The following is a 23,572-nucleotide window of genomic DNA, read 5'->3' on the forward strand; positions in this document are numbered from 1 at the left end:
TGCAGTTATTATTTGAACTCATGACAAAATGTGTGGACATAATCAAGGTTGAAGGCTTTCTGGGCTCTATGTAGCAGTTTCCTAGAATTCTTGTTGAGAACTTCTCCAAACTTCCCCTTCTGTCCCTGTATCTATTGGATCATTTCCTTCCTGCTTCACCCCTCCTTCTGTGTGAAAAAGCCACCTCCCCTATACAGACCCTAAATGTCTCATTCATTCATTCATTCATTCACTCACTCACTCACTCACTCACTCACTCACTCACTCACTCACTCATTCTTCAGGACGTTAAAAGCCTGTCCCATGAGCCAGGCACTGGCTATCTGGTTTAGGCATTTGATACAAGAAGATGAAAACAGGGGCATCAGCATTGCCCTAAGTGATGAGCGGTCCCTGGTTGAGGGCACACAGTGAGCTATCAATGAATATGAAAAAAGCTATGATAATGGAGACCTGGGCTCCATATACCTGCCAAGATAAATAATCAGTATGGAAAATAGTCTTAATTTGAATGTTGGTCTTGGTGTTTGGAAAATGTGCATCTGTGGTAAGTCGGGCAGATGCAAATAAAAGGCAGGCTGTGACTGCAGCCAGGCTTGGCTTTGGATGGGGAGTGGTGCATCCTGGGAAACCCACAGGTACACTACTCAATATCATCAAATCAGCGCACTTTTTATAGGCTGAGGGTTTGTGCAAGACAGAAACGCTCACGAAGGTAACGGACGGGTAGATGTATCTGTAAGAAATTGGTGGACAAATTTCTCTTTTGCAAGTGTCCAGCCTTTCTTCTGTAGGTATTAAACTCTCAAGGACAGAAATACTCATGTTGTCCTATGGCTCCCTCTTCTCGCTCCTCCTCCTTGAGCTTATCTTAAAATTGGAAGATGTGCTTCACAGCATTGATTACAATGTACAAAGGTTACACATTTACAGACTTGATGGAAATCGATCCTTTCCACACGTCACCCAGGTGATGATCGATCTTGGACCCATTATGACGTGTACATACAGTGCAGACACTTAATATACGTTAGACACTAGCCCAAATCATGGTGTTTTTCACTTTACTTGTTACATTTTACCCAGCTTAATAGATATATCTCCTATACTACTAATTCTGCCCTCTTATTAACTGAGATAATAAACACCACCGTATGGCATCTGTTGAACTTTTTTAATCCATGGAAAGAAAACACAAATAGATATTTTCCTCCATTGATTTTAAATCCTCATACAAGTACACAAGGAACATTAAAAAAAGAAAACCATACAGTAGTAGTGAGTGAGGGTAAAAAAGCTAATCCCCCTAGAACATGAGTTTTGCTCTTTTCAGTGACTTCAAAATGGGGCAGTGACCTTTGTCTCTTATGACTGTTTTACCTCCTAAAAAATCTCCTCATGCCGTCACACTAGTCCTAGCCAGCTGGATCAAATTTGTATGCTGTTTTCGAACTTCAGTGGACCAGTATGTTGAAATCATTACAAAAACAATACCCTTCTTTTAGGTTTTCTGATTTAAAGGGCGAATGATTGACACACAAGAAAATTTCAGTCTTTCCATGGAACAAAACTACTACAGCATTGAGAAAAAAACACACATTTTTTCCCCCTTTCCAAATGACTAATAGATTGTAAACTGAACCACCGATCAGGACAGGAAAACAATTAGGTAATTTTCAACTTAAAAAAAAATCACTGTCTTTTCATCAAATCAGCCTTTATAAGAACTGACTTCGTGGATATACTGTTGTGCAAAAACGTGGTAGGGACACTCTGTTTTTGTTTTCAATTTCATTGTTGGAGTTACAGTTTATACAATTTAAAAGAAAATATTGTGAATAAAAACTAGGTCATTCTATTTCTTTTTAAAGTTCTTTGAATGGGGGCATATAAACTAAAAACTTACATGGTGCAAGATTTCTGGATTTTGAGTCCAACGAGTGTAAAATGCTGACGTGTTGGTGCCTGGCCAGAAACCTGGCCCTGAGGCTTCCCGGTGCAGGACTCAGGACCGTGCACCCAAAGTCTGCAGTGCATTCACTACTCTCTCGCTGCATTGCTCAGTTTCTGGGCTTTCTCTGAACACTTTCCGCATACACCACGGATCATTTTGTTTATACTGCTGCATGTCTGTTTTCTAGACTATTTTTCTACAGTTAAACCTAATCCCACCATGGAGGAAAGAGAGAAAAAGGAGGAAGAGATCAGGGAATATTCTCCGTTTTCTCAAGAGCTCAGTTTTCCAGGTTCGATGGTCTATCGAGATCTAGTGTCTTTTATCATTGCCAAGGGCTTTCTTACAATAGACGCAGTGCAGTAGGAGTAGACAGACCTCTCGGTATTTCCATGGGTGGTGGGAGTTGGTGTTTCTCCTCAAGTCACCAGAAGATAAGAGAGACAGTCAGAAATCGAGCTCAGGACTTTTTGGGAGGCAAATAGTCCAGTAATCTAATTGGAAAATAATTAGTGTTTTTGCCTAAAAGTTAATTTTCTTGTACTTATTTTTTAAAACATCAAATTTCATCTTCCATTTTCTTTTTATAGAAGAACGTAGGTAAATCTACAAACGGTAATAGTATTTACCACCTTTCCAGTTGTATTATTTCTGTTAGAGACCCCTCAGAAATGATTCTAAGATGAATAAGCTTCAAAATCCCTGACAGAAATACGTTATTGTTTGTTCCCCACTGGTAGCATTTTGATTGCCCATTTTACCCAACAGCACTGATAATTGTAATTCTTTATTCTTTAATAATTTGAGACAGGAGAAATGGTATTTGTATATTAGTATGCATTTCTTTTATTACTAGCACACTTGAAAATTTTAAACATGTTTTTCTTAGCCATTTCAATTTTCTGTGAATTATCTATTCAAGTCTTTGGCTGATTTTCCTATAGGGCTCTGGAAATTCTCCTTACTGAGCTCTTTGGGTATTAAGAATAGCAATCCTTTATAAGTTATAATTGAGAAAAATACTTTCCCCAGTTTGTCCTTCGCTTTTTTGTTTATGATCTTCCTGCTGTACAGAGGTTTTAAGTTGTACGTGGTTAAATTATTTATATTTTTGCTTTGTTATATCTTCAATTGCTTTTATATTGGAAAGTTCTTTCTCACATAATCATTAATGTTCCTATGCAGGTTTTTCATACTTTCATTTTCTTGATTAACTGCCATTGAGTCTCTAGGGCCTGGTTGAACTCGTGGTGTGATTCTCAGGGAAGAGCCGAGCTCTGGGAACTCGGAGCCCAGACACAAGCCAGCGGACTCAGAAGCAGAGCTGGGAGGAGGTTTGGGAAGATGGCAGAAGACAATTCCTGAGTCTTCTATGGGAACTACACAGCTTACCATTGCTTCAAACTGGTTTCCTTGGTGGAATTATGGGTTGGTTTGACTAAATATGAGTTTATTATGTATCACGGGAAAAATTCTGTAACATATAAAATTATTTTGAAATCTCAATAGTCACAGACAACCTCAGCGCTACAGTGGGTGGGGTTCCATACATCCGTATAACCCACGAGGTGATTTTTCTTCAGGGCTAGAAATAAGAGGGTAGGAAAAGGAAGCAGCAGGAGTGGGTGGGGATTTTTCCTTTGCTGGAGTGGAGATACGTGTGTTGAGTAAAGAATAAAGGAATCCTCTGGCAGAAGAGGGAAAAATGGGGAAATGGGCCTTTTTTGGGCATTCCAAAATAGCGTTCTTACACTCGTATACATTAATCGAGTGAAGATTCCAAATCAAAGACTTTAATATTCCTTTTATAGCATAAAACACACAAACCCAGAAATATCCCCAAAGTCTTAAATCTCGTTTCAGTTCCAAATACATTTTTTTGTTGCTGTTTTCTGGCAGTTGACTGATGGTGAATTTATTATTAATGACACTTCATATGTTATAATCTACACATCAATTTATTTCAAAGGAACACGCAGGAAGACTTCCACTCTGCAAGACAGCTTTGTTAACAGAAGCACATCTAAATGAGCTGTCTTTGCTAATATGACACTTTCACAGCAATGATAAAGAAACTGTGACCACTGAAATCAATTCTCTCAGGTACTAAAGAGAAGAGATACGTATTGCAAGACCCGCGAATAAATATCCAGACAGTTTTCTAAAAATGGTTTAATATCAATCTTATTCAAAATGATCTTTCCCTCCAATGGGTCAACACTTCAACTAGCAAATGTGCTCTCAGAGGAGGGCAATCAAGCCAGCTTCATTGTCTTTTACCTAGGAATTCCTTGAGGAGTTACCTTACTTCCATATTTACTGAGCATCCTCACATTTCACTGTCTCATGAAGTAGAGGGGAGATCTGTCATTAATGGCGGGCTACAGTCCTGTGAACACCACATGTGGAAGTTCTCTACATTGTGGTAGAATTGTGTGTGTGCACGTGTGTCAGGGGCGGGGAGAGAGGGAGAGAGGGAGAGAGGAAGAGAGGAGAGAGGAAGACAGGGAGAGAAGGAGAGAAGGAGAGAAGGAGAGAGGGAGAGAAGGAGAGGGGCAGAGAGAGGTCGCCCCATCCTTACCAGTTTGCCGACACTGGCCCAGGTTCCACTGGTGACAGGCATCTGCACAGGCCTCTGATGTGGAAGGGCCAATCTACCAGGCAGGGCTCAGGGCACCTGTCTCCCAGTGCAGGAGCTGGCCATTCTGCAGCACAGACACAGCTCTTCTGTTTGGGCCACAGAAACCCTTGGCAGGTCACTTCTGGGCCTGGTTCTGGGCAAGGTTTCTGGAAACACAGCTTAGAAAAGCTTGTTCCTCCACTTCTAATGATTCTTGAGCCTCCTAATAGCCCTCACTAAACTCCTTTCTCCTTAAATTGGCTATGGTCTGCTGCTAAGGGCTGGAACGATAACAATGAACATGAAATCTGTTTGATGACTAAGCACTGAACTTGCTCAAGAGACATCATTCCGAGAATGAGCTGTCATAATGTAGAAATGTTCTTAGCTAATCCTTATGAACAATCACCAAGTACTGCACCCGTGTTAGTTACTTTGCAGGCATTAATTAGCTCATGTAATCCTCAAAACAACTGAAAAAGTCATTACTACTGTAGTCCCCACCTGACTATTGTGTAGACCGTGGTCACACAGGGACTTGAACCCTCAGAATCTGTCCTCTTAAGCACCATGTCACATGGCAAGGAGAGAACACTCAGCTATGTAGAAACTGACCTGTTCATGAAACCAGACCTAGTCCTGATGATAGTTTATTTCCGTGTGATTTATCAGTTTCTCTTAAAGTACAGAAGAATTTCATTTACCTAACATACATCCTCATAAGCTGTTAGATTCTGCATACCTGAAATTGTAGTGAAACATCGTAACTACAATTTTCATGAGTTATCTAAAAGCCTCAGACAAGTAGCAAATAGACATACATAACAGTTTACCTACCGTAATCAGAATAAAGAAGTAATCATAATTTTTATTTCTGGCAACTATATGAGGACTCCACAGCTGTGTGATCTTACACATACCATTTAAGCTTGGTGAACCTCAGTTTCCTTGTATAGAATAGAAATCTCATCACCTATCTTACCTATTTTATAGGTGAAATGGATAATGACATAGGCTTACCATAAGGATAAACGTGAGAATGCATGCAACAGTGTACGAAGTCACAGGTTTTATTATTATTAATTGCATTGTAACGAACGGTTTACAAAGTTCTTCTGCTTATCTTAATCCATTGAAATCCCACTAAAACCCTGCGATAGATAACAAATATTATCTTTTTATAGAGGAAACTGAAATTTAATGACTTATCCAAGGTCTCACAATAAATGAAAAGTGGAAAGGATCAAAGCTGGATATATGACTCACTACTTTACCCTGCTACTTCACTTAATCTCTTTCATGAAGGGAAAAAAAATCTTTTATCAATAATCTCTACTCTTATTATTTCAAAAAATGTCCTGGAGAAACACAGTGATATTCCACGTTATTCCAATATGGTGCTGGGTGGGCGGGGTCACTCACCTTTTTGACTTCATACTTGATGGCAAGTTTGACGCGACTCAATGAAGCCTTATGCCTGTGTACCTCTGCAGGCTCTGTGGATTCCAGGTCTCCATTCAGAATTGCTTCCACCTCTTCTGAGTCCCGGCAAAGATCCAGCACGCCCACGACAAAGTCTTTGCACTGCATGGAGAGCTTCCGATAGTCATTCTACGAACAAGAGGTTTGGAACTCAATACAATGAATTCGCTTTAAATCCAATGGAGAGTGTTTAGGGTTTTTGTGCATTGAGAAAAAAGGCATCCCTTCCTTAGACAGAAAACATCCCCTACGTGGATGCAAGGCTTGCTGAGTTAGATACAGGCTGGGTTTGTCCCCACCTACTCCCTTAGCCAGGACCTTATGCAATCTGCCCACCATATGAGGCAGCTCGAAAATGCTATGCACGTTAAGTCACTGGTTTGCATTAAAAGACGCTGGCAAAGTGCTAATGCTGAAAGACCAAAGGATCAAACATGCCGTATCTCTCTTGTACAGATAAACAATCGTTTTCTTAAAGCCAAAGCAAAACCATTACTATGATTTTTTTTTGTAAACAGAGGTTTTTCTAAAGTGGCGATCTGACCTAAAAGATTGACTCTATGTGAAAATAACTTGTCCAGTTTCCTATCTCTTTGCCTTGACGGAGACTTTGCTTCCCAGACCAGCAGCCTCCACAGAGCCTGGCCGTGGGTTAGAAATGTACGTTCTCAGACCCCATCTCTGATGTCCTGATTTAGATAGAGACTGAGGATGGGCCCAGTCACCTGTGTTAACATACTCTCTAGGTGACACACATTTATCTTTGAGAATGACTGGTTCATAAGGAATGCAAAGAGATTCACAGGTACTAACATAGAGAGCCGGTGTTTTGCCTCGTTTGTCCACAGGGCACATTGTGATGTGCTGCAGAACTGGAAGGAGAGAAATGTCTGGTTGATTCTATGTCATTGAATTCTCAAAGGTTGCAGAGTATCAATACCTGAGAAAAAAATTCCAGGCCACTGCAACTAACACCTTGCTGAAAATAACCTGTGACTCTTTCATTAGCATATTTACCTAGTGCTACTGATTGGAGGACTGGCATAAGGAAGTCAGCTGGCAGCCTTCCCCGTTACCTTCTGTTACCTTCTGACGGGGCCTCTATTTCTCACCCATTGGTTCCAGACAGGGTGCCAACGACCCTCTTGGGAAAGTGTCTTATTTTTCAGAAACCCCACTTCTACTTCTATGGCTTTCACTAAAATTTCAGCCTATTAAGAAAGTTAGCCAGATGGTAATCTAATCTGGGACACTTGAAGAAAACAGAATTCCTCATTTCAACATGTCCTGAGACACTGTGTACGTCTAATAACGAAATCATTCTTTACACAGCAGGATTTCCAAATGTGGGGCGTCCAGAAATCATACTTTAAAAAAAGACCAGAAGAATTTCCATTTTGTTCCCTTAAATAATTACTTAATTCGAATCAATAAGCTAAAATCACGTCACCAACTAAAATAAACAAGAAGAGCAGAGACTAAAGCCTCCACAGACTAGAATAGTTTCCATTTCAGATCTCAGAAATTCAGATAAAGAACAGTTACAGTTAATCCTTTTCCCCTCATAAGGGAACAGATAAAATGAATAAAAACTCCAACCTTTGGTTTCCATTCAAGTTGGTACAATGCAACAGATAAAATTAATAAAATGTTTAGTCTCTGGTTTCTATGCAGAGTGTCAGTTAAATATCCATCTGCCTTCCATGCCTGAAAGACTAATGAAATATTTTATTACAGCATCCAGAAGAAGTATTAAATCCATGTCTGTTTCCATATAAAGCGCCCCTTTTAATACAGTTTTTTTTTAGATGAAATTTCCTCACGTTACTCTTCAGTTCAAACTGTTCTGTAAGATTTGGTACAACACAGGATGGCCATTTCTCTACTAAAGAGAAATAAAACAGACTATTTTCTGTGCCTGGAGAAAACTTAGTAACCACTTCTGCAGTAATAATACCTAAATAATGACTCATTATCTTTAAACATTATAATCTGTACATTGTCCCGTCGTAAAGAAAGCTGTTTTGTTTTTTTCACATACCCTGAAAGATCGGTCAAGAAACAAAAAACCGGCCATCGAGTTGCAATGAAAACACTTTGTTTTCATAACAATTTAAACATTTCCCACTGGAAGAAGTCTGTTATTCCAGTGCAGAAAGCAATCAGAGCTGGAGACGACGAGGGTCTCCGTTAACTGTGGTCATGGGATACCGTTTTGTCAATAGATGCAGAACTCCCAGGGAAAATGGAGAGCTAACCACGGCCTCTCCTCAGGTACAAAAGGAACTACCTAAAATCTGCACTGACTATAAGGTGACTGTTAGTTCTACCATGAGGTCCTCCCACATGTTACTTCACAACTCAGACTACCTGTGTGGTCTGCAGCATTTGCGAATAATTTTCTCTTAATTTTGTGTGGCTTAATCGTCTTCATGGTGCCACTCATCCATCTCCAGGGCCCTCCACACAGTTACCCGGTGGACCTGCTGCTCACTTCACAGAGCAGGTACTCAAAATCCTGAGGACCTGCTCGAGCCAAGGGAGGGACAAGGAAACTTCATCCTCATCACATCCTGCCTACACGGTTCAGCATACTAATTTAATCTTAACTGCAATCCCTTTTTATCCTTAAAAGGAAAACTAAATTCAACTCTAAGCAGGCCTGGTCCTGTCAGATCCTTTCCCTAAAAACAAAGAGAGTGTGTGGTTAAAACATCAATCTAAAGCCAGACTTCCTAGGTTCAAACACTGCTTCTACCACTTACTAGCTGTGTGATCTTGTGGAAGTTAATCAGCCTCTCTGATGAGAATGAGCTACCTAACATCACTATTGTGAAGACTAAATGCTTAGAACCTGCTTAGTACACATCTAGTACTACAAATGTGGTTCAATATTACCAGGTACAGCATGTTAGAATATTTAGGACTGGGACCCAAGACACCCAAATCTAGGCTTATTTAGCAGGGGGAAGCTTGGCTATAGCCTTTGTTTTTTCATTTGTAAAATGAGAGTTCTGTATAGCCAGATGATTCCCAGAGTATCTTCCTGCTATAAAACGCTATCTTGCTTTAGGATTATATTAAATTTCCCTCTTCCTTACAGCCTGACTGTGATATAAGTTGAAATTGCTTTTCTACTTTAAAGAGAGGAAAACTGAGACACAGGGAAGGCAAATGGCTTCTTTTTTGTGTGTGTGCAAAACAGTACATCACTGACTCAGAATTAGGAAATTTCACTTTGCATTCTCACAGCTTAATAAATGACTGGCTTCCTTGCCTCTGACATTTGAAGGATTAGACCCAGAGTCCATCCTTTCCAGTATTCTGTTTCTCAGAATAGCTACAGACAGCATTTGCACACCCAAAGTATTTCTTTAACAACCTGTCATCATGCTGTTATCCATTAATTTATCTAAATCTAGATCCTAGAATGCTCAACCTCTTGGGGTAATGACATTCATATGTTTTCGGCATCAGACCTCTTATTTCTTCATGGAACTTTGAAAATTGCATGGTAGCCGGGAACTTTCTCTGAAAGACCCGAGTGATAGCAATTTGAGGGGGAGATGCTAGATCTTCCAGGCCAGGGAGAAGATAAAATAGGAATAGCTGTCTGAAAAGGGAAAACAATCACCTCTTTTCCACTAGGGAACACATCATCTATTTTTTTTATTTCAAGGCTCAATGTCTCTGTGGAAAGAATACAGAGAACACCATGAAACAGAGCAAATTAGGTTACCTGTTTGCGTGCAGAATGAGCTGCACATACAGAGCTCAGAGTCCTGGGTCAGAGCTGGGAAAGTAATATTTTCTTTATCTTTATAAAGCCCTGACAGATGGACATGAGTGTGGGGTACGAGGGCAAAAAAGTGAAGGGAAGCCAGATAAGAAGAGAGTAACAAGGACAGGTGAGACGGGAAAGAAAATGAACGTTTAGTCAGGGGAGAGGGACATGTCGTCCCCTAGAGACTATAACTTCTTTTTTTTTTTTTTTTTTTTTTTTTTTGAGACTATAACTTCTGAAGAACTGTCTGTATATCGGCTCAGGGAAGGTGTTGCTACCCAAGTGTTTTCCATATAATTCAGATAAAGGAACTGAGATTTAGATGATTTTCACATATCTTTGGATATTTGGAAGCTTTATGGATGCCCTCCTAAACTCAGTTTTATATATATATGTGTGTGTGTATATATATATATATATATATATATATATATATATATGTATATATATCCTCTTGTAATATTTTCCCACCTTTGAAAGATCAGTGGTGACTCTAAGTCAGGGTAAAGGAGCTTCTAAGTATTACCAATATAGATTTAGCAGGCTTCATTGGAAAACTACGAATGACAAATTTTTAACCATCACTTTACTGAGATGACTTCTCTGGGCAGAACTGCAAACGTCACCATCTTTCCTAAATTATTAAAGCATAATCTTACAAAATATTCCCTTTTGTAGCATCTCTTTTATAGACTTTCAATATATATCAAACAAAATGCATAGAATGGTTTTGTGACATCTGAAAGTGACAAATTCAGAATTATATTTTTTATTACTATGTCAAAATAAAGAAGTGACATTTCGAACTATTTCACCTGGATGCTTTCCTATTCTCTCTAAACAGAATAAGGTTGTCAATATTTTTGAGTTCAGTCTAAAAATAAATTCATTTTGGGCCCAAGGAAATGAGTCTTTCAAATACTACATAATGAATCTCTTCAAAGGGAGTAGATATCAGGTAACATTTAATTTATTGTTTGTATTTTCCCACATTTTCCAAAATCTTATAATAAATATGTATACAAAAAAATAAATTTTTTGTATCAGAAAAAAATTTAACAGAACAACAAACAAAATTATACTAAAGCGCGAGCTCCACCAGAACAAAATGAGGGTTGATGAATATCTAGAACTTGGTGTGTATAGAAGGGAAAAAAAACCCAAAAAACCCAGAAAACTTTCCTACCATTTTCTTGCAAGAATTATATTACAAGAATTCTAGCCTTAATTACATTGCTAGTTAGCGTTTGTGTAAGTCTCACTCAAGTATGAAAAGCTGTAGTAAGATCTGAAAGACAGAATAATCACTCTTTCTGGGATATGACACGATAACACTGATCTAGAAAGAAGACGAACTCAGCATCCAGAAGGTAATTTGAGGAATTGATGTCTGCAATCCACTTCTCAGGTGGACAGCAGGAGAGAAGACCCTGCTGGAAAACAGTCTGACTGACTTTCTCCAGAAGGACCAGGTTTCCTTTTGACCCAGATTTAATAGGTAGAACCATCCAAAATGCCTAGGAGGATGTAACAATTATATAAAAAACAAAATGTTCTACATTAATGTATAATTTTTATAAAACTGAATAATAAAACTGCTTGACTGGAGATAGACGATGTCCAGGAAAAAAGTTCACGCCTTAAAAAAAAAATCCATTAAAGCAAAACACTGCTGTCCTTGTATTTCTGGGTTGACCTGATGTCTATATATCTACGCTCACCACTTTGAATATACATTTGTGGATTTCAGGGAGAGGCATTTTTGTCATATGAATGAAAGTTTGGCATTTTATATTAGTCTTTTGACTTTTGACCTAAAGGGATACACAAATGTTTGGACCAACAAACAGTGCATGCAGAACTACTGCGACTTCTGTGGAGGGTGACACCATACAGCTAACTACACAAGAGGAGGCAGAATTAGGAAGGGAGGTGGTCACAGCACATCCCGCCTTTTGACGGAAAGGGGAGAAGTCTTGTGCTCTAAAGCTGATCCACAACACAGAGCAGCACCATAACTGTGACCCTTTGATCCAGAAATAGCCTCATCCCCAAAGCGAATTTATCACAGCACCATGCTGACAGAGGAAAATCATCAGCTATTTCTGAAGGTCGCTCCCAACCTCTCGTGATTTTAAATCCACTGGGTAACACTGATTCGCGGAGCTTACCTTGAACTCCTTCTCGATGTTGGCCAACTTGGCCAGCTCGTTGCTGAGCTCCAGGGCGGTGAGCACCGGGTCCTCGCTGGACAGGGACAGGTAGGCCGGGCTGGCCAGGCCCTTGTAGGCGTTGATCCTGGAGCGCGAGTGGCTGAAGGAGTCGTGCCTCTGCTTCTCGGTGCAGTCCCCGCACTTGCAGAAGTAGTCGTGCGGCCGCTCGATCCTCGCGCCCTTCATGAGCAGCATGTGGACCACCTCATACTTCTGGCAGTGCGCCGCCAGGATGATGGGGGTGATGTCGGGCGAGAAGCGCGTGCCGTCCTCGTCGTAGGCGTAGAAGTCGTCGTCCTGCAGCTCCTGCTCCGAGGGGCTGAGCGTCAGGCGCTTGCTGGCCGCGAAGCCGGGGTGGCTGAGGATGGCCTCCACGATGCGCACGTAGCCCTTGCTGATGGCCAGCAGCAGCGCGTCGCCGATGCGCGCCAGGTTCTCCTTCTTGAGCAGCAGCTCGGTCACCTCCAGGTGCTCGTTGCCCACGGCCAGCTGCAGCGCGTTCTGCCCCATGTAGTCCACGCAGTTGACGTTGAGCGTCTGGGACTCGTCCAGCATCTTGCGCACCACGGGGATGTTGCCGTACTCGGCGGCGTCCAGGAAGCGCTCCTCCTCCGCCGTGAGGCTGGTGCTGCGGTCGTTGAACATGAAGGCCGGGCCCCGCACGGCCTGGCGCCGGCCCTTCTCGCGCATCACCGTCTTGCGCCTCAGGGATGGGCTTCCCTCCATGGATCTAACCAGCAGCAACGAAAAAAACAGCTAGACTGTTGGGGCAGGGCGCTTCCCCCCCACGTCGGGCCCTCCCGGAGTCCCCAGCGCTGCGCCCGAGGGCACACCTGCCAGAGCGGGGCCGCCTGCACCGGGGGCGGCCGAGCGCGCTCAGCAGGAGAGCCCCCCTGCCACGGAAAAGGGCTTTCAGAAGAAACCCTCGCAAACAATTTCCAGACACCTGCACCTCCCTGTGCCCCCTGTAAAGATGGAATGTCTCATATTTTGTGGAAATAACCCTACCACTGCTCTTAAAAAGTCTTGAAAATAGAGGCTAGCCGGTACTGGGCAACAAAGCACTAGGCTTGAAGGCTAAAGAAAGTACATTTTTAAAGAATTTGGCCAGAACAATCCTCACAAGTCATCGCACATTTTTAGCTAACATATTGACCAAAAAAAAAAAAATAAATAAAAGCCCAGTATTTAGGCCAAGTATTATCTTTTAGGATCTTAGGTTTACTTTTATTTCTTAAGGGTATCTACCCCCCCACCACCAAAAGAATAAATAAATAAGATTTTTTCCAATGACACACAGGATTTAACAATTATAAAATTAGAGCATCAATCTAGATATATTTTATTGAAAATAACTGTGCCTTTGGAGTAAGAATCGTTTAATTACCAGTATTATATAGTTGCCTCTTTGAACGGAAAGGATATGGTATGATTTATGGTTTAAAAATCACTAGTATCACTTTGTGAATAAAGCAAGGGGCACAAATTGCAAATCCAGGACAATATGTACCAAAGTCCTACCACCAGCCACAGTCATTGAGATTTGGCTGCATTATAAAATCATGTCATTAATTGATGAGCTCACATTTCAGTTTCTGTGATGCTGGGTAAATAATTTCATTTCCCTGGGCTTCCTTATCCCAGGTGTAAAAGGGAAATTTATAAAGTGCTCTAGATTTTCCCATGAGCTCATGAATAAAAAGCATTTTAGAAGTTCTGAGTCTCTGAAAAACAATGTTAAATAAACAATATAATTTTTAACATTGTGATTATTTTTAATATTTCAATGACTATTATTATAAGTACAACTTTACCCAGTTCTAACATTCTTGCTGATTGAAATGCTTAATATAACTTCCTTTAAAGAAATCTGTGATTTTTGTTTTTCGTATGAGTTGTACCATTAAAGGTACCAGTAAAGCTCTTTTCACATGACTGACTTTTGAAGCAAATAAGAGCAACAAGTTAAAAGCGAATGGCTAGGAAAAAACACTTTCCTTCCATAGTACGTCTTCCAGAAATACCTTCTACCATTGACAAAACAGTATTCATAGAATCAGGGGCTGAAAACCAGAGGACACTGGCCTCCCTGGGGGTCTGGAGGTGAACATTTAGGTGGGCATTAGGGAGATCTCCAGAAGAACAGAGGTGGTGATCAGCCCCACTCAGTTCTCAGCTCTGTGGGCCTCAAACCCAGAGAAGAGCACAAAAGCCACTGGCAGAGGTTTCCCAAATAGAGGATGAGGACACGTGGCCAGGCAAACCTGGCTGGACAGAGGTCCCCAGAGAGGCTTGTTGTCCAGGTCAGAGAGCGCTGCGACTGGCACCCCATTCTCCCTGCTCAACTAGTGTTGGATGATCAACTTTAAAAACTACATAAACATAGTATTTATATAACACATTTACATACAGGTGTATGCACACACACATACACGTATTTGTAGCAATTGCTACAAAGCAACACAGCAGCTTTTCATACCTAGGCTCTGGGAAGTGGAAATTAGGATCCACAGGGAAGGAGAGTTTTCCTTTTCACTTACACCCTTCTCTGCACATTTTGAATAGTTTTAACCATAGTCTGAATATTTTCATTAAACAATAAAATTCATGCTTAAAATTTTTGTTTAATTCCTTAGTCGACAAAATCTAAAAAATACAAGTACTTGTTGGCAACTGTTCCTGTACCATCTTTCTGAAGCTAAATAACTGCCCCACACTTGACTATTATTAGTAGGGTATGGATATGTGGTGTGTCGGGTAGTGTGTGGAGTGGGGAATGTGGAGTGTGTGGTATGTAGGAGACAGAGAGGTGCAAGGGTAAGTGGGGGTGTGTGTTGTGTGTACGTCTGTGTGTTGATATGATGATTTTTAGCTGAAAAGAACTGAACTGCACAGAAGAGAACTTTGTTTCGAGACCAAACTCTATGTCAAGGGTTTTAAACAAATCTTGTAAATATTGTCATTTGAATAAGTATATTTTATTAACAGTATTGACTTTTATTGGTTGATATATTTACTATTAAGCTACAGACTGGTACTCTTCAAATGGCTAGAATTTTCATATCATATAAAAGATGAATTTTGTGCTTCTATTGATAATATGTTGACATTACCGAAGACTACAGAACATATACAGAGTATATATGTCTGAAGAATTCCAATCTTAGATGGGTTATCTTTGGGGAAATAAACTCATTATTTATTAGTGTCACATCTTAATGTAAAGGACTTTTATCTACTGACTGCTACCTGCAAAGAAAATCACTTATAAAAACCCCATCTTTTCTCCCCAAAGAGAATGACTTAAAAATACTACAAAATGATTTTCATGAATTTTTTTCTTTGCATTTCTTAGTATTTTTAAGTTTTATCTTAGCATTTCTTCTCTTTTTTGGAACTTACACCTCCATATTGTATTTGCACTGAAATGTGGGGTTTTAGTACTATACAACACAAGCTACATGAGTCATTTTGGTTTTGTCTTTAAAACACTCTAAGACTGAGTTAAGTGTGAAGTCAGATTTCTCAATTAGAACAAATTATACAGCAATTTCAAATGAAAAGAGCTGACTTAATGGTACTTATCTTCATGGTAAATACACATAGGAAGTTTTGTTTTGTTTTTAACTTTCCTTACAGTATTAAGCTTCACTAATCTGGACTGATGGAATGGCATGAGTCACATTCAATTCCTCTACAATGTATAAACATGGCCCTGGTCTCAGCGGGTCTTGGCGATGCATGTCCTGTAGCATGAAAATAAGGAAGGAGTGAGGGTGAACGGGAGGATGTTTCACCTCAGTAATGTTAACACTGAAGTCATTTTTCCAGACATTTCTGACCTTTAGATCCCCATCCAATGGGCTGACTCATGCAGCACTGCAAGGGCCAGCTTTTTGGTAAAGCACCAGAGGACCACTGACCACTGACCTAAGTCAGACACTCTGCGAGGGCCACGTGCAAGCTCCTTCATGGTTCACATGGATGGCTGGGAATATCTGACTGCTATGGGCTGAACTGGGTCCCCCCACAGATCCACATGTTGAAGCCTAACCTAATATGATGGTATTTGGAGATGAGGCCTTTGGGAAGGAATTGGGGTTGGATGAGGGACTAAGGGTGGGGCCCTCGTGAGGAAATCAGTGCCCTTGTAAGGGGAGACACCAGAGAGCCTGCTCCTGTGCTCATGCTCTCGCTCTTTCCACCACGTGAGGACAAAGCCGGAAGGCAACCATCTGCAAGCCAGGAAGAGAGCTCGCACTAGAACCTCACCATACTGGCACCATGGTCTCATATTTCCAGGCTCTAGAACTGTGAGAAAACACATTTCTGTTGTTTAACCCACCCAATTTATGGTACTTTGTTATGACATCCCAAGCTGAGTAAGACACTGACTGCACATCTTAAGGAAAAAACACATTTTTTTCATGCTTTATGAAACAAACTTTGGGTTCTTAGTACTTGTCTAAACACAAAAGCAGATAAAAAATTTTTCCTAGAAATATTTTGGTGAACCCAAAGGCAACCCTTTGTTCCATTCTATTCAGAGGCAAAAATACAAGTAACACTCCTCAGTTTTTATAACTTTGCCCTCAACTTGTCTGACCTCGATCAGCCTTTCCGTGTGACCTGAGGACCGCCTGCCTCAAGATCGCTTGGACTGTCTGTTAAAATACAGATCTCCGGGCCCCATTCTACATGAACTAAAGCAGAATCCCTCAGCGGTGGGGCCCCGGAATCTGTATTTTAAACGAGCATCCTTGGCAATTCCTGTGCACACTAGAGACTGGGAACCTCCAGAATAACAACAAGGAGCTACGCTGGATCAATGAGCCCAAGCTATGAGGCCTGGAAACACTTGTCACACTGGCCCAGAAGAAAAGTTGAAATAACATGGTGAGCAATCAGGCTAGGGGACATCAGTCTTATGTTCACTTCAGTTCTCTATGCTTTATTACCATTTAGAATTTGATCCCCAGGAAGCTACTTAACTGAGTCACAGTCAGAAAGAAACCCGCAGAAATGCCCTCATCAGTAACCAATTAGTGTCATGCCTTTGCTTTTATCAAGGATTGATCATTTTAAAAGATCACCATGTCTTCTTCAAAACTGCATCTAAAGGGTCAAAGAGGTTGCCTGTCATTGCACCTTTTACGAAGATTCAAGTGCTAAGTCTTCCCAGAATTGTGTAGCAAGAAGCCTCTCTAGATGAGTCTGCTTCCTTGAATCTACTAATGTAAACTATATAACTCTGGCCTTTTTGTACAGCTCAGTGTATTCAGAACAGTTGAGATCTAAAAATGCTCAATAACCATCACTACTGTATCTCAGATCTCTGGCACAGTCTTTCCCCTCCTCCTAAAAGATTTCTCATGTAGATTTTAAGTCAATTATCCTATATTCTGTGTGTTTTAAACCTACTTTATGGTTATCTGAATTCTTTTTTAAAACATAGAGTATTAATAAATCCCCCCTTACATGCCACCACTGCACACATTCCTGGATGGGAAGGTAAGGTCATGCCTTATAATGTATCCTCACCCAGTGTCCCACAGGGAACAGGTACTCACTAATATCTGTTCAGTTGAGTTCCCAAATCTCTTCCCGGGCTCTGTCCTCTTACTCGACCTCAGGTCCCACATGTATAACTCTGTCCCCTGGTCACTCTAAAATGCCCTTCTCCCTTAAAGCAGCATCTCCTAACGTTTATCTCAGGCTGGTTATTCATGCTTAACACTTTCAAGGGCATCTATGACTCACTGTTTTGAGCCTGTCAGTCACTATGTTCTGAAGCTTCTCCTTGGGAATGTTTCTTGCACTGGACCCTTCCTTCCAGTTCTCACTGCCAGCAGCATCTTCCAGACCTTTAACAGATGACAGCTGGATCGTCGCAACAGCTTTTCGGCAGAGATGGCGAGAGGGAAGGCAACTACACTTTACCGAATGACTGGCATATGTGTATGCTCTTCATTCACACCGTCATATTTAATTCTCCTAACAATGCTATGAAGCGGGTATTGTGTTCTCTGTTTCATAAGGAAGAAAACTGAGCTCAAAAGAAATTGTCCACGGTAACAGTCAGTAAAACGCTGAACTGGGATTCCGCCTGCGGTCTGACTCCAGGCTCCCAGGTGCTCCTGATTTTCCTCTTTGCACCCCATAGCCATCCCCAGCATCTTACTCATTTTCAACTCTGCTTTTACTGTCACACGTCTCTTAAAAGCAAGATAACAAAAAACTAGAATCCCCTGGGTTACTTTCAGGGACACTGACAGCCCGCCCCCCTGCCTAACCAACCTTCTTTCCTCACTGCCCAGATTCATTCTTCACTGTCCTATAAACATATTATTCTGCTTAGTTCTGTACTACCAAGGGTATGCATATACTAGCAAGGGTATTTTCTTTTTTTGAAAAATTAGTAAAGTGCTTTTCTCTTGTGTCTTTCCAAATATAAGATCTTTGCCCTGGTTGACTCAGGACATCTTCCTGGGGGTGAGTGGTGCAGTATAGAGTTGGGTGGGTGTGTTTAGGGGGAATTGGAGACGACAAATTTTAGAAGAGAAGTGCAAAGAGAAAGATCAAGGCAATTTTCAGCTTTCTGCAAGACAAATGGGATTTTGCAAGCAGAATTTGGGACAAGGGAAATCGTCTTGAGGAAGGATTTGCTCAATTCCTTTTTTTCTCTCATTAATTTTGAAGAAACTTGATCACAGAGTGCTCTCATCATGCAGACAAGATAGCTCTCCCACTTTGGCAGCACAGCCACAGTGCTTACTGTCCTGGGAGAAGAAAGACATAGCAGAAAGGAAGTAAAAGTCAAGATGAGGCTCCAGCAGGGCAAGGAACCACCGCGGGCCGGAGGTTCTTGCCTGGTGTGTTTATTTGGAGATCTGAGACAGCCCAGTCTGATGAAGTAGCAGAATGGTGAGGGCTTTCTCAAGCCACGTGGTGTGGACCCTGTGCTGGGAGCCAGGGAACCTGCTCTGAGACTAGGAACAACCACGGGGGCTGTGAGCTGGACCCAGGATGTATGCTGCAGGCGCCCAGCTCTGCAGCCCGTGGGAGAGGAGCTGAAACCCCTTACGCAGGGAGCACAGCTGGCTCCTAACAAAGGCAAGTCAGCCAAGGTCAAGTTACTTCCGCTGACAGACAATGAACATCGCTCAGAGACCAGAACAGTAAGAGGACCCCAGCCCTTCCCTCCAGGGACACAAATACTCCCCTCCTCCAGTGCCCAGATGCTACAGAGAAAAACAAAGGGTGAGGCAGCTTTCTGAGAGCCTGAGCAATTTTATCCAAGTGAGAGAGTATTTCTTTAAAAAGGAAATGCACTTTATTGTATCAAACTAAGATCAGTGAAATCGGCCTCATAGCATCTCTCCGGAGTGCCCTGAACTAGGGGTGGACGCTTGGACCATAAAGAGACTCCAACCCCTTGTGAAAACTTGTGGGGTGGGGGGGGGATAGGGTGTTGGGAATCAGCAAGCAAGGGTCCCTTAGACACAGGTTCAAGGCACAGGAGATACTAGTCGACCAAGTCCCTCTGGACTGCAGGGCAAGCTTTCCCTCCTGATTCACTCACATTCCTGCTTAATTGCTTCCTTGATCTAACTGCTCAATTTATTGATTGCTTAGTTCACTTGTTGGATGGCACTAAGTGTCTGCTGAGCAAGCAAAACACAAAACAACATTTTAAAATCTAACTTAAACCGTGGATTGGACATTTAGTTCATTTGCTTCTCTCCCAGTCAGCAGGCAGGAGGGTCAGGAGAACGACCTGTTCCAGGTGGATCACAGGAACACCACGTTGCTGCTCACGCAAGTTGTCTGGTCCCCTCACCTGCTCCACCTGCCTCTGCATGCTCCCTTTTTTCCCTCCAGGGACACACTCCCATTTCTGCTCTTCGCTAGTTCAAACCCTTCCGATCTTCCACAGTGCAGCCTGCCTTACACCTCTGTACACAGGAGGTACGGTGTCGCAGGGAATCACTAGCAGACCTGCACAACTCTGTTCATTCTGAAACTCTGAGTTCCTCTGACCCTTTCTGAAACCCTTTCTGACCGTTTCAGCCTGAGCTTTGTACTATTGCTGGTCTGCCAGTAATTCTGTACATTTAATTTAATTTTGATTATTATCTCCTGTGATACTCATGTCCCCTAAGTTCAACTGAGGATAAATGCTTTGTGCTTCCTTTTTTATGTTTTATACTTTTTATGTCACCTCGATGGTACATAATACAGTACAGTAGAAGTTCGAAAATACTTGTTACTTGATAGTAACTCTACAGATGAAGAGACTCAGTTAGAATGGTTAAGTAATTTACTTAAGGTCACTGAAAGGTAGTGAATTAGGAGATGAGCGCTCAGAGGTACTCTGCCAGGCTCTCTCTACTTTTCTATAATGTTTCTAGGAAATGAGAAAAATGAACAACAGTTTGCAAATCAAAATAACATTATTAGTACATGCTTAGCTTATGTGTTGGAACATTTTGGTTCTATAAAGAACAGCTTTTAAAATGGCTCTCTGGATTGAATTACAAGCTCTTTAGCACTCAGCAACAAATGAAGATTATTAAAGAAGTCACCTCAAATCCTTTGTTGAAACGAGGTGAAGAATTTTCCACGACTCCACGCATCTAGCAAGCAAGCATGCCAAGTAATAACACCATTGATGTGAGCCAAAGCAGCGAGAATCACACCCAAATTGTTTTGACTAATCAGTTCACCACACTGAAGAAAGTGGATGGGCCAACAGGAAAAGATCGGTCTGTCATTCTGTGAAGGGCAAGAAAAGCAGAAGGAGCCAGAGAAGACAGGTAGTGAGAAAAGCCCAGTGGAGGGAAAAAGTGTTAGAGATTAGGGAGCAAGCACCATGCTAGTTACAGGACTGGGCTGGTGATAATCGGAAGTGGTAATGACGGTGGGAAGCAGCAGGCACTAACAAAGGACAACAAAGTCAGAGATGAAAAGTCAAAAAACAGACAAGCCTCACAGTCCCCCTGGCAAAGAGGCACCCGTCAGTCAATGTGGCTGCCTCTGGGGACACCTGCTCTCTAAGCGGTATGCCGTACATGTGAGTGCGCTTGGAAGGAGGAAAGAGCACCTGACAAATGGCTTCGACAATGTCATTGAAAACAGATGTTTTGAACATGTCTTGATATATGTGTTTGTGGTGGGGGAGAAGTGGAGTGGGAGAGCTGCTGGACCTCAGGAGCCCCTAAGTGCACCTGTGTGCAAGGCTGGAGGAGGGCGCCCCACCAGTTCAACTGTCCAGTGGACAGGGCACAGGACTACGTGAGCGCCACGGCCCGAAGCAGCGATCGCTGAGCCTGCACCACGCGGCCACGAGCAGCCAAAGAATACACTGTTATGGGAGCAACGAAACCAGCGAGATAAGGTGCCCCAGTTAAGAAACAGGAAAGCACAGCTTTCATGTCTAAAGATTCGCATGCCACAAAAAAATGAAAGTGGCGATTGCAGTATTTACAGGTCTAGAGAGATAGTTGGGTCTGCACAGTCAATTCCCTGCGAGTTTCTGTTGGCCTGTGTTATATTCAGAATTCTCCATGTATCATTTAAATAAACCTATTATACATATGCTAATTTGGGTATCAGACCTAATGACCAAGTCAGAGACAAGACGCTGTATATATTTGAGGGAGGCTCTGGGCTCCTGTCCTCGTTCCCTTCCCTATCAGGCCCCTCAGCAGCTAAAACCACAAAAGCAAAAAAGCCATTTAACATGTGTTGATCCCTCTGAAAGGCCACCAGGAGCAGAGGTGAGGACCCCCAACCACTGCCGGCATGACTTCTTGGTTATACTTCTCACACACGAGCCCAAAAAGCAGTCTAGCAAGTGCCTTCTGGAACTTAGGTGTTCCCACTTCCAGGAATGGCATTTTGTGTGTAAATCCATCAAGCTTACTGTCGGATGCTTCGTCATCGTGTGGTTTCATGCCTCTCTCCTCAGTGATACTATAATACCCTGAAGAGCAGACTGCCTCTCTAGATCTCTGTGCATCTGGGTTTTAGTACATGGCCAATGAAAGCCTACGTGCTGGAGACATGGATTCACAGATGCATGTGTGCTTAATCTGTAAGACTAACGACCAAGGGAACAGACAGTTCTCCTTCCATGATCACGTGTGATAATGTGTGGAAGTAGTGGGGGAGGGGAATTGGAGTAACTTTTCTACCCAAAACGATGCCGTGGAGTACCTTCGTGTAAATGAATAATCAGAAATTAAAGTAATATAAATAATCATTCTTTTTCCAAAGCAGATTTCTGGTTGATCACATTCAATTCTTAGTTACCTCACAAAAAGTAACTGATGGATTCTATAGCTCTTGATTTTGATCTTACACAAAGGTACGTTTCATCAGAATAATCTGGGGGCAAACAGAGGATAAATCTTAGAATTAATAAGGATCTAATAATAATTGGGCTTATTTTAAAAAATAAAATCATTTTCACAATACTTTCTAAAACTAATTTTTGTTATTTCAGGAAGATGAGTGACAATGAAATTAGAAGTCAAATATAAAATCTGTTTATAATCGAGTAAGAATTGGAACAAAATGCACTCAGTAATAAAATCAAAAACTTCTTCTGACCCCAAAGAAGTTCATATTTGGCAATTTAAATGTATTAATCATTATCAATTATATATCTATTAACCTCTAATGTTATTAGAAGCAAAGAGATCTGGTTTTCTATCATTATCTTCCATATCCGAGGTCAAAAGTCTGAGATTTGAAGATGCTCGCCCTCATCTCATCACCCTGCGACCTACTTTCCAACAGAGAATCCATATGCGTCAGTCCTATTTGACAAAATATATTTAGAAATGCAAAAGTGGTGTAGAATATTATCATGGTCATGCTCTTTCTTTAACAAGTCACACACGTGTGGACTTCTAAATCTCATTGTTTAAAAAAGTCTAGGACCAAATCCGTATTGTCACCTATTATTTGAATAGTGCAAAGAAAAAAGTTTTTTTTTAATAGAGGAATTTTTCTGGACTAGATAATTGTAGACAAATATCCCTGACCTAGAAGCTAAATTAAAGAGAAAATGCTCTGAAATCCTAAGTGTTGTCATAAAGTCACTGCTGAGCCCCTTATGCACAAGTGTGAGGTTCCCAACAGTTCCCAACTCCAGACCCTCTACCCGGGGCCGGACTCCTATGAGTCCACGCTGCCCAGGCCACTAATCTGTCTTCCCTGCTGGACTGACACTGTGTCGTGCTGAGGGCATGCTCAGAAGGAAGACTCCCTCTCAGGAGACTGCTGAGCGGCCAGCCCCTGTGACTTGAGCCTGCTCCTGAAGGGGGTGATGATGTTAGTGTGGCACGTACATGATTGGAGGTGGGAGACTTCACATGACCCTTACATCACACTGTATAGGTTACGATCTACTCCATTTGCCTAATAAAATCAGTCATGTTAAGAATATTCTCCCTTCTGCAATTTCGGTTCCGTTCATAATCCTGTCTTCAGTAGGGCTTAAATGAACACCT

The 23,572-nt window shown here is 41.7% G+C and overlaps 1 protein-coding gene across 2 annotated transcripts in view; it reads right to left on the reverse strand.

Moving 5' to 3' along the window:
• The window catches only part of TRPC3 (transient receptor potential cation channel subfamily C member 3), a gene marked incomplete at its 5' end in the record, with an annotated part of 60,587 nt that overhangs the window by 28,240 nt on the left and 8,775 nt on the right, over positions 1-23,572 (reverse strand). For both annotated transcript variants that reach the window (XM_081076432.1, XM_081076431.1), the window contains 2 exons: positions 5,997-6,185; positions 12,012-12,783. In XM_081076432.1, the coding sequence (XP_080932558.1) occupies positions 5,997-6,185; positions 12,012-12,783 (961 nt within the window). The remainder of the gene's footprint in view (positions 1-5,996; positions 6,186-12,011; positions 12,784-23,572) is intronic.

The sequence above is a fragment of the Rhinolophus hipposideros genome (genome assembly GCF_964194185.1).
Source record: "Rhinolophus hipposideros genome assembly, chromosome: 16".
NCBI classification, from domain to species: Eukaryota; Metazoa; Chordata; class Mammalia; order Chiroptera; family Rhinolophidae; genus Rhinolophus; species Rhinolophus hipposideros.